Below are 12,221 nucleotides of genomic sequence, written 5' to 3'. Positions count from 1 at the left end.
TAGCAGTCCACAACTGGAACAGCAGATACACAAGATGAGGTTGGAGGAGGTGCAAGTGAACCACTGCCTCACCTGAAAAGACTGTCAGGATCCTTGGATGGAATCGAGGGAGGAGGTATTGGGACAGGTTTTGCATCTCCTGCAGTTGAAGGGGAAGGTACCTAGGGATGGGGTGGTTCGGGTGGGAAGGAATGAGGGAACCAAGGAGGTGCGGAGGGAACGGTCTCTGCGGAAGGTGGAAAGATGTGGCGAATGGTGGGATCCAGTTGGAGGTGGCGAAAATGCCGGAGGATTATGTGCTGTATGCGACATCTGATGAGGTGAAAGGCGAGGACTAGAGGGACTGTCCCTGTTGCAACTTTGGGAAGGGAGAAGCAAGAACGAAGCTTTCACAAGGGTCTCCTCGGTATCCTGCAACATCCATAGTCAGGATCGAACCCAGGTCACTGGCACGGTAAGGCAGCAACTCTACCACGGCACCTTTTACATGCATTTGATGCATATCTCTCTAAACCCTTTGTATCAATGTACATGTGCAAATGTCTTTTAAATGTTGTTATAGTACCCGTCTCAACCACTTACTTTGCAGTTCATTCCAGAGACCAGTGAGCAAGTCGCCCCCCAGGTTCCTATAAAATATTTCTCCTCTCATCTTAAACCTGTGACCTCTAGTTCTCGATTCTCCTACTCTGGGGAGGAGACTCTGGATAACAACACAGCCTGGTTAGATTGAGATTGGACAAAACAGGTGTTGAAGGAACGCTGTGTCAGGCAGCACCTGTGGCGGGAATGGGCAGATGACGTTTCTGGTCGGGATTCTCCTTCCGATTGAAAACTGGAAAAGAGAGGTGGGACCGGGACAAAGCCTAGCAAGTAATAGGTGGATAAAGGTGGTTAAGATGGGTGGGGGTGGGTGGGGGGGGGGGGAAGAGACATAGGAGTGATTTGGGGATGTGTGGAGTGACAAAGGCTAGATATGAAAAGGGTGTCAGATGTGGAGAGAAGAGTGAAATGTAAAGTTAGAGGGAGGTACATGGGTGGAAAGGATGGGGTGGGAAACGGGGGGGTGGGAAACGGGGGAATATGGGTCTCTCGGATGGAGATGAGCGTACAGAGGAGGGGAGAGGTCAAGGTGGTGGCCGGTAGACAGAAAACCACAGTTCAGAAAAGAAGATATTTCAGTGGAAATACTTCTTTGGAGCAAGTACCACACAGAGAAAAATACTAGGAGAATGAAATAGAGTCATTAGAGGAGGCAGGGTGGAAAGGAAGTATAGTCAGGAATGCCACGGGAGCCTACAGGCATGTAATGAATGCTTGTGGTCAGATTATCTCCACAGATGGACAGAGAGAGATCCAGGAAGGGAGGGGTTACAGCCAAATCTTCTGAAATGTGAGAAAAGGTAGAAAATAGCCACAAAAGCAATGAAGTTTGGTAGGATTGCAGGAAAGACTCATACACAAGCAAGAAAGAAACAGGGAGTTGAACAAGGGTCCCCAAGTTGGACAAAGCAAAAACCGTTCCACATATATTCAACAAAAAGGCAGGCCCTTGGCACACCTTGGATTTGGATAGACTGCGTGGAGTTGGTTGAGTGAGATGACAAGTTCAGCCACTTGACTGAGTGTGCTAATGGAGAGGACATGGTCAGGCCTCTGTTCCAGATAGAAGAGGAAGATTGTTATAGGGATTGGAAGTCCATGATAAAGATGAGCTAGTTGAGACCAGGGAAGTCAAAGCTAAAGAGAGTATCCGAAATATCGCAGAAGCAAATTGATAGGGAACGGACCAGGGAAGTGGGGATGGATTAAACGTAGGAAGAAACAAGTTCTACAGGACACATAGATAGGCAGAAGCAATGGGTCTGCTTGTACCGTCCTGCTTATGCATCTTGTGCAGGAGGTGGAAGTGGACTGTGCAGGACTGGGACATTACAAGTCAGGTTCTGAAAACTGGAAAAGAGAGGTGGGACCGGGACAAGGCCTGGCAAGTGTTGAGGCACATTAAGGCATTGAACTGGGGGAATAATAGTAGAATATTAATGTCTAACTCGGAGTGTAAATTATGCAAGGACACAGTCACGGAATGTTTGAAATTCACTGAACACAAACAATCAAGAGCTTTGGATTAGAAAAGTAACAGTTTACATCCTTGTGACGCAGGATTTATTGGATGGAATTATAAAATAGTTCATAATCTTTTGTGGATTTGCCCATGTTCCAAACAAGGTATTGTCAGCTGCACCGTTGTCATGTAACATGGATGACAAATGTGCCCAATAATCTTTGATCAAGGTTGCAGGAATTAGATCATTGTAAATTTGCCATGGTTTAAAACATTAAAAAAGTAATTTAAAAAAGTAATAATCTCGGGGCGACAGTGACGTAGCGGTGGAGCTACTACCTTACAGCGCCCAGAAAACCGGGTTCGATCCCGACTACGGGTGCTGTCTATACGGAGTTTGGACGTTCTCCCCGTGACCTGCACGAGGTCAGTCATAGTCAGGGGGATAATGGCCAGAGTTTTGGTGATGGGGTCATGGTCCAGAGGGAAATATGAGGATGAGTCCGAGAGCCAGTGCTCGGCCTCTGATACAACTTGCCAAGGCACAACAAGTGTGTACCTGTCTACAGGTCTGAAGATGATGTCAGGCTAGGTTCTTGCCGAGCAGTGCGCTGCAAAATTGATTGCCAAGTAGGACATTGTGAAACCTGTTTTCCTTTATTTAATACTTTATCTTGGCACTTGGCCAAGAGGCAGGGAAAGATCAGTGCTGGAATTCCTCCAGTTCTCCACAGGACAGACACATGATGTGTGTGATACCATTGCAAGACAGGCTGCGGTCAGAATGTGTGGGAACACGCAACAGTTTCAGTCAGCAACAGCAATTGAACAATCTTACAAGGCAATACTTGATCATGTGAAGGTCCAAGGCGGTGGCTTCTTTTTTAAAAAAATGCATTATGATACAAGGCATGGGCACAGGAGCCAATTATCAAACAATTCTTGAAAGCAATTCTACAAAATTATTGCAACATATTGTAAGGTGAAATCTTCAGCTATTTAATATAAGAGGCTGGAGACACATGGACCCGCAGATGTTGGTTTACAAAAAAGGAAAAGTTGCTGGAATAACTCAGCTGGTCAGCACATGTCTGGAAACAGATAAGTGATGTTTCAGGTCAGGACCAATACAACACCTATCTATGTTCTCCAGAGATGTTGCCTGACCGGTTGAGTTTCTCCAGTACAGTATTTTTTTCCCCCATATTAAGGACTTCTAGTTTACTTGCATCATATCCCAACAACTTTCCTCACAATTGTAATACACCATTCGGAATTGATGCTACAGAATTGCTTCCCATGCAATGCCACAATAAACATCACGACATCGCGCTTGTATTATTATAGATATAGAGCAAACATTTGTTTATTACCTATTACGCAGTTACCATCTTGCACATATTGTCCAGGAAGACAGCGACAGATGTACGATGCAAAAAGATTCACACATTTACTGCCGAATGGACAAATCACATTGAGGCATTGAACTGGGGGAACAATAATAGAATATTAATGTCTAACTCGCAGTGTAAATTATTGAAGGACACAGTCACAGAATGTTTGAAATTCACTGAACACAAACAATTAAGAGCTTTGGATTAGAAAAGTAACAGTTTACGTCCTTGTGGTGCAGGGTTTATTGGATGGAATTATAAAGTAGTTCATAATCTTTTGTGGATTTGCCAGTGTACCAAACAAAGTATTGTCAGCTGCACTCTTGTCATGTAACATGGATGACAAATGTTCCCAATAATCCTTGATCAAGGTTGCAGGAATTAGGTCATTGTAACTTTGCCATGGTCTAAAACATTAAAGTAATAAAAAAAGCAATAACCTCGGGACAACACGGCGATTAAGCGGGAGAGCTACTGCCTTACAGCGCCAGAGACCCGGGTTCGATCACGGCTACGGGTGCTGTCTGTATGGAGTTTGGACATTCTCCCTGTGACCTGCATGGGTTTACTCCGAAATCTTCGATTTTCTCCCACACTTCAAAGACGTACAGATTTGTGGGTTATTTGGCTTGGTGTAAATGTAAATTGTCCCGTGTGTTTGTGTGTGTGTGTGTGTGTGTGTGTGTGTGTGTGTGTGTGTGTGGTTAGTGTTAATGTGCAAGGCTTGCTGGACGGTGTGGACTCAGTGGGCTGAAGGGCCTGTGTCCGCACTGTATCTCAAAACTAAACTCTGGCCAATGCAAAAGGATAAACTTTTACTCCTGCTCAGGTCAACCAATGTAGACTGCACAAACAGGAGGTGGACGAGTCTCATGCAACATATCAATGCATTTTTATTACGAGTCTGCATGAAGCTTTTAACCATGTCCAAGGCCAGCTCTGGCTACAAAAAAAAAGGTCTACTTTGTATAATATTTTGCAGCAACAGTCTGCCTGATGAACTGCTTGTTCGGTATGTAACTGGAAAGAAAAGCTACAAACAAGCAGAAGTTATTGTTGGTGGTTACTGTCTATCCAATGGAAATATAAATTATTCAATAGCACAAAACAATGTGGAAAAGTGACGTTATCACTTCTGTAAATAAATCAAATGCCTATTTATACAACAAGAAATTTCACAACAGTAACCACCACTGGCAAAAGGAAAATCCTCAATTTTCCACTGGGTCCCAAGGAAGATCAATTTACAAAAAAGCACAATCATTAATGTCTCTTTCAATCATGGTTAATATTGGTAGCACATTCCAAAGATTAAAAGTTAATGGTTGCTTCATTGCAGGATGTGGTGGCTTTAGAGATGGTGCAGAAAGGTTTACCAGAATGCTGCAAGGATTAAAGGGTATTAGTTAGAAGTTGGACAGACTGTGTTTCCTTTGGAGCATCGAGATTGAGGGGAGACCCAATAGAAGAATACAAAATTATTAGAGGCATAGAGAGGGTCGATCGTCAGAACCTCTCTCCCCGGGTAGAAATGTCAGACACTTGAGACCACAGGTTTATGGTGAGGGGCAAAGTTTAAGGGAGATCTGCGATGCAGTTAGTTTTGCACAGAGAGTGACGGATGCCTGGAACAGCTGCCAGAGGTAGTGATGGAGACAGATACGATAGTGGAATTTAAGAGACATTTAGCTAGGCACATGAATTCGAAGGGAATAGGACAAGGATCATGTGCAAGCAGAGGAGATTAGTTTAACTTGGCAACATGTGCAGCCAGGACTTTAAGGACTGAAGAATTTGTTCCTGTGCTGTACTGTTCTGCTCTATGTATAACATTTTAACTACACTAGCTCCCAATTAAACGATCACTTGCCGCTTACTCATTTACATCGGACTTAAGTCATGCTGGAGTCTCATTACTATTATTGCCAGTGCAGATACCTTCAGTATTCTATTGCCTTTAATATGTCTTAAAGGAGACTCGCCAAATAATAATTGATGCCAAGCCAAGTGGGCTGAATGAATAAACAATTAATTGTTTAAGAAGGAACTGCAGATGCTGGAAAATCGAAAGTAGACAAAAGTACTGGAGATACTCAGCGGGTGCAGCAGCATCTATGGGGTGAAGGAAATAGGCAACGTTTCGGGCCGAAACCCTTTCCTTTCCCGAAACGTTGCCTATTTCCTTCGCTCCATAGATGCTGCTGCACCCGCTGAATAAACAATGAATCAAGGAGATAGGTTATAAAAAGTCCCAAAGAAGGTGGTGGTTAATAAAAAGCAGAGAGTTGAAAAGGGAATTCCAGACCTAGAGTCCTTGATTGTTGAAACATGGGCAATGCAGTGCCTATTTCCTCCGGGTGCTCTGGTTTCCTCCCAAACCCCATAGACGTGCCCTTAGAGTGTAGGGAGTGGATGCTAAAATGGAACTAGTGTGAAATGGTGATCGATAGTTGGCAAGGAGGGTGGGCCGAATGGCCTGTGTCCACGCTTTCAATCAATAATGCACAAGTGAGGCAAGGGATGCTTGGAAGGTGGAAAGAGATCTTAGTGATGGGAGAAATAGACATTAGTAGCTGTCTTGGGATCAAATATGACACCAGTACTCTGAACAACCCGATTCAATTACAGACAATAAGGCTGAGGAACTTTGTTTGAGTCTGAAGAAGGGTCCCCCACCCAAAATGTCACCCATCCATGTTATCTTGAGATGCTGCCTGCTGCGTTATTCTAGCACTTGGTGTCTTCTTGTGCCAACATTATTTGGGTTCCTTCGAAACATAGAGATAGGTGCAGGAGGCCGCCATTTGGCCCTTCGATCTTGCACTGCCATTCATTGTGATCATGGCTGATCATCCACAATCAGTAACCCGTGCCTGCCTTCTCCCAATATTGCTTGATTCCACTAGCCCCTAGAGCTCTATCTAACTCTCTTTTAAATTCATCCAATGGCCTCTACTGCCTTCTGTGGCAGAGAATTCCACAAATTCACAATTGATTTTTTTTTTCTCATCTCAGTTTTAAATGGCCTCCCCTTTATTCTTATTCCATATTCCATTATTCAGGTGAAGGATAAATGGAGCAAATTAGAGATGGGTCAACAGGAATGATGATAAGGCTGATCGAATGCCATCAGTATAGATGTGAAAAAAAATGGCACCTTCATTCCAAAAGGTCCTACGTGTAGGTTTTATCGGGCAAAATGTTGATGAATCACAACAGTTATCAGTAAAGACTGCACTATGTAATTTTCCACTCGGTGTATTGTAAACAAGATCTTTACGGCAGACAAGCCCGAAGGTCATGGGATGATAAACAAATAGCTTTGCCAGGTGTTAGTGCTCTCAAAGTTACATTAATAATCCACTAAACCCAGAGGTATTTCAGTTTTTCTCACCTAAATTTATTTGCTGGACGCACAGCCACAAACTTTGTTGTTCTTAAATGCTATTCGAAGCTCAAGCTTTTTGGAAGGTTTAGCAAGGTGCGGGTTAAAATGGTAGGGAGATGGAAAACACTAGCAAATTTGGAGTGAATGTCCACAATTCCCAAAAGAACATAGCTCAGAGGGTGTACTTGCTTTTGTTGGCCACTCCAATAGATACAAGGCCTGGGAGGCTGCAACAGTGTACATTGTGAATTGGAACATTGACAATGTACTGAACATAGTTCTGGTCATCACAAGAGAAGGTGTAGAGAAGATTCATGAGGATATTACTAGGGATGGAGAATTTTTCTTCCAAGAAAAATTTAGCTTGGTTTGTTTTCTTTGGAACTAAGGGGACTGAAAGGAAATTCAATCAGCATTTATTTTGGGGGACTTGGGCTTCACTGGCAAGGCCAAAATTCATTGGCTCTCAAAAACTGTCCTCTAGATGGTGGTGCCTTACCAGTCTATATCAGAGGGCATATAGCAAACCTCTACATGTGGTATGTCTGGAGTCACATGTAACACAGACAAGGAATGGATGGATTTTTAATAACAATTCCAGCAGTTTTGATCTTTATTAAGGCCAGTTCCGTTTCTCCATATTCCCAATTTTATTTGACTTTAAATACCACAGGTGCCATGGTGGGATTTGAACTCGGGCCTCCGTTAGTTCAGGCCTCTGGTTTATTAATCCAACAACTTAATCATGTGTCCTTTGACAGACACGGCAAAAACTGGACACAGATTTAAAACACAAGGATAAAAGGGGAGATGAGAATATTTTTCAAAATTCACCAAGAAAATTGTACATTCCAAATTGGAAAGTAGGATCAGCCTAAACAGTTCATTTTTGGTTGGGATGATCATCAATGGGCTTTTGTTTTCTTTTATGAACAACTTGGCGGTGGCACGGGGGCACAGCGGTAGAGTTGCTGCCTTGCAGCGCCGGAGACCTGGGCTCGATCCTAACTACATGTGCTGTCTGTACAGAGTTTGTACGTTCTCCCCGTGACCTGTGGGGGTTTTCTCTGAGATCTTTTGTTTCCTCCCACACTCCAAAGACGTACAGGTTTATAAGTTAATCGGCTTGGTATAAATGTAAATTGTCCCTAGTGTGTGTAGGACCGTGTTAATATGCAGTGATCGCTAGTCGGTGTGGACTCGGTGGGCCGAAGGGCCTGTTTCCATTCTGTATCTCTAAACTAAACTTCACAACTACATGATTAAACATCGTGTTAACTAATATTCATTTTTTTTAAATCAACCAGTTTCACAGCCAATTGGTCAAAATTGAACAGAAGCATCCTACCTGCAGGCCGCATTGCTGAAGTCTTCGGAGAATGTGTGGTCATATTGGAATTGGGAACGTTTGTAGTGAGGGCTGTCGTGTTGACTAGCATCGTTGGTACTGGTGTGCTTGTTAGTGTGGTGTTAGGAGTAATTGTGATAAAGGTCTCATTTTTTGAAACTGTAGTTGGTACTGTTGTATTTGTAGTTGTACTTGCACTCGTCGAGTTGGTTGATGCATTACTAGGTAGGGTAGCGATGGCTGTGGGGTCAAATGTTGAAGTTTGGGTGACGTTCTCAGTCGCAATTGTAGACGGGGTTACAGCCAAAGTTGTTGGAGCACTTGTTACTGTGCCTGTTTGGTTGACCTGGGAGCTTGTAGACACAAACGACGAATTCAAACCAGTGGCCATCGTTCCATCGGTGCTCATATTGTTCTGGGCTGAAGTAGATGTTTCATTGGCGATAGAAACAGTTGTGGAACTTGTATTGGATACTAAAGCTCCAGTAGTGGTAGCACCAGAGATCAAGGTGGTGTTGACATTTACCGAACTTGAACTTGGGAACATGGTTGTGTTAACAGTTGCCATACCAGAACCTGGAACCATACTCGTGTTAACATTTGCCGTACTTGAACTTGAGAACATGGTTGTGTTAACAGTTGCCATACCAGAACCTGGCACCATACTCGTGTTAACATTTGCCGCACTTGAACCTGGGAACATGGTTGTGTTGCCAGTTGCCATACTTGAACTTAGGAACATGGTTGTGTTGCCAGTTGCCGGGGCCGGGGTGGTGTTACCATTTGCCGAAGCGCCAGGGACCGCGGTGGTGTTGGCGTTACCACTTGCCGTACTCGTGCTGGAGGGCAAGGGTGCATTAACAGCTGCCGTACTCGAGCTGACAACCAAAGTTGTGTTACCACTTGCTGAACTCGAAGCACTTGCTTGTTCAGTCGCCATGGAGGTTGGTGCCACCGGCGAAGTGGAGTTTGATGGTGACCAGGTCGTACCAGCTGTAGATAATGTACTTGAAGAGGTCTTAGTGAATGTTCCTGTGGTGTCTGAAACAAAACAAAAAAACTATTTAATTTAGTGCTTTTAATATAGTAAAACAAACACCCAAAGAGCTTCCAAGGAACTTTGGCACTACTAACAATATTTAAAATACATTTGGACAAGTATGTAGATAGGAACGGTTGAGAGATACGAGCCAAGTGTGGGCAAATGAGACGAGCTTAGATGTGGTATCTTGATCGGCATGGATGAGTTCGGTCGAAGGTCTCTAATTATGAGATATTAAGCTGGTGCTCAAAAACTTCAATGTATTAAGGTTTCAGAAGCATTTAAGGAGGAAAGTAAGCAGCATGTTGAGGTTTGGAGAGGTAAATCCAGCCATTGAGGAGGCTGGATCACTGATAAGGCCATGAACATTATGACCATTGACTTCTCCAATTTCAGGTAGTCCTTGCTTTCTCCCTCCTTCCCCTCCCCTTCCCAGCTCTCCCTCAGCCCACTTTCTCCACCTCTTCCTTTCTTCTTCTTCCCTCCCTCCCCCCACCCCCACATCAGTCTGAAGGGTCTTGAAACGTCACCTATTCCTTCGCTCCATAGATGCTGCCGCACCCGCTGAGTTTCTCCAGCATTTTTGTCGACCTACTAATAAGGCCATGATCACTGCACAGTAACGAAGCCAAAACTGCCCCCAATCTCTCCTCTGTATCTTCCCATCCTCTATCATAAAAATACTTTAATGCCACTAATTATCTCTATTTGAAATGCCAAAAAGCAATTGATGATGATATTTAGGAATACAAATAACCACAGATGCTGGAACCTTGAACAAACACAAACTGCTGGAGTAACTCAGCAGGTCAGGCAGCATCCATGGAGGGAATTAGCAGGTGAAGGTTTGCTTCAGAGGTCTGAAGAATGGTCCCAACTTGAAACATCGCTTATCCATTCTCCCACAGATGCTGCCTGACCCATTGAGCTACTCCGGCACTTTGTTTTGCTAATGATAATATTCCTTTCAAACATAGTTCTGCTGTCTCAATAACCTACGACTACAGTGTCTTCATGTCTTGTGTGGGCAATCGGAACTGTTTTCTGACCCTCTTGAGGCGACGATTTTAAGCCCAACAATAATGCATTTGGAATTGGTCAGCTGAAAGATATTTTGTTCCCAAGCTTAAAGTCATTTTACAAGACTCACCCGTTGGTCATTTTGAGGTGGAATTCAAGCTTAAACTGTGCTGGACAATTAGTTCCGTATATACTGTTCTGATCCAGTTGTACACTTTGGATTATTTAGTTTAGTTTAATATTGTCACGTGCACTGAGGTGCAGTGAAAAACTGTGTTGCATGCTATCAAGTCAACAAAAAGACTATACATGTTTACAATCAAGCCGTCCACAGTATACAGGTTGTGATTATCATCAATGCTTAGGACGATGAAAGAATAACAAGGTTAAATCGCTTTCCATCACATAAGGGCTACATTTATATACAAAAAAATGCTGGAGGGAGAAGTGGAAAAAATAGAGAAAACACCATAATTATAACAATGATCAAATCCAGTCAGATCTTAGAGCAAGGCTTTTTTTCCCTAAAAGTCATGACTTGGAAGGGTGTTGAAAATTATACAAATGAAATAATATTACTAATGTAGAAAAATCATTGAACAATAAGTATATTTGTTATAGATTGACCACTGTAAATCGCCCCAAGTGTGTCGGGAGTGGATGAGAAAGAGAGATAACAGACTAGTGTGATGATCGGCATGGAATGGATGGGCTGAAGGACCCGTTTCAATGCTGCATTTCTAAACTAATGTACAAATCTGTAAAGGAAACACAACCAAGTGAAGCAAAGCAGTTCCCTTCTCCCATTACATTTATAATATTAATTACACCCATATCATTACATCCTTACAATGACCTCATTTGCAGAGAGGACAACTTCAGCAACTCAGCTTCCCCAAACCCACAATTAGTTTATTTTGTACACAAGAATGTCCGTTTAAAAAAAAAGTCTGTTTAACATTCCTCTTTAACTTGTCGGGGAAACTATAATGACAGTGCCAGCACAAGAGGGTTGACATTTAACATCTCTCTTCCCTGAACTCAGGGACACTGATAAGGTGGAAGGTGCACTGCTTGAAGCATGTCCCTTTAATTAGCTGGAGAACTCAACATAACATCTCAGATACACGGAGGGATTATCCGGCATTCCTGAAATATTTCACAAATGGTATCCAGCAGCATACCAGCCAGAGGAATTCATTTAGCAACCTCCCCCCTCCTAAGCAGAAAAAAATCCTGACATCAGGAACTTCCTTGTTCCTTTCCTAACTCACTGATCGGCACCAGAGCCATGTTGTGCAGCAAGAAAGAACTACGTCACGACTAGAAACTAACACAGAGCTAGAGCGTTGCATTGCTAACAAGTCTCTAACTATGTGGATGTCAGTCGCTTGGCTTCACTGTTTAGTGTAGATTATCAAAATGCTAGTTCAAAGGCCACAACAGCATTTTAAGCATTACTCCACTGAAGCACATCCCTCTCGTTTTGTAATGAAAAGGCTGATGTAAATGGATTGGGGCTCCCTCGAATTGTTGTGCATGTTCACATAAACAGCTTACATTAATGCCAGGCATTTCTTTCCACATAAGCATAGAACAGCACAGCACAGGAACAGGCCCTTCGGCCCATAATATCTATGCCGAACATGATGCCGAGTTAACTAATATATGGAGTTGCCTCCATTTGATTCATATCCTCCATTCCCAGCTTGCCCATGTGCCTATCTAAAACCCTGCGGCCATGTCTCTAGTTCTTATACTTTAGACTGATCAAGAACTACCTGCATGTCAATTTCTCCCAGAGTCTTAAATATCTTAATTAGACCACCCTTACATAGAACATAGAATATAGCAGAGTAACTGGCCCTGTGCCAAACATAATGCCAGGTTAAACTAATCGCCTCTGCCTCTGCATGAATCGTATCGCCTCCATTCCCTGCATATCTAAACCGGTAAGCCTCGTA

General features: G+C 43.2%; 1 protein-coding gene across 1 annotated transcript in view; it reads right to left on the bottom strand.

The window, feature by feature from the left end:
* LOC116982018 (protein HEG-like) overlaps positions 1-12,221 on the bottom strand; it is a 79,468-nt gene that overhangs the window by 26,182 nt on the left and 41,065 nt on the right. The window contains exons 2-3 of the mRNA XM_033035289.1: positions 8,196-9,236; positions 3,439-3,552 (exon numbers count right to left, since the gene is read on the bottom strand). Of these exons, the coding sequence (XP_032891180.1) occupies positions 3,439-3,552; positions 8,196-9,236 (1,155 nt within the window). The remainder of the gene's footprint in view (positions 1-3,438; positions 3,553-8,195; positions 9,237-12,221) is intronic.

The sequence above is a fragment of the Amblyraja radiata genome, chromosome 16 (genome assembly GCF_010909765.2).
Source record: "Amblyraja radiata isolate CabotCenter1 chromosome 16, sAmbRad1.1.pri, whole genome shotgun sequence".
NCBI lineage: Eukaryota > Metazoa > Chordata > Chondrichthyes > Rajiformes > Rajidae > Amblyraja > Amblyraja radiata.
This window is presented reverse-complemented; position numbering and strand designations above follow the sequence as displayed.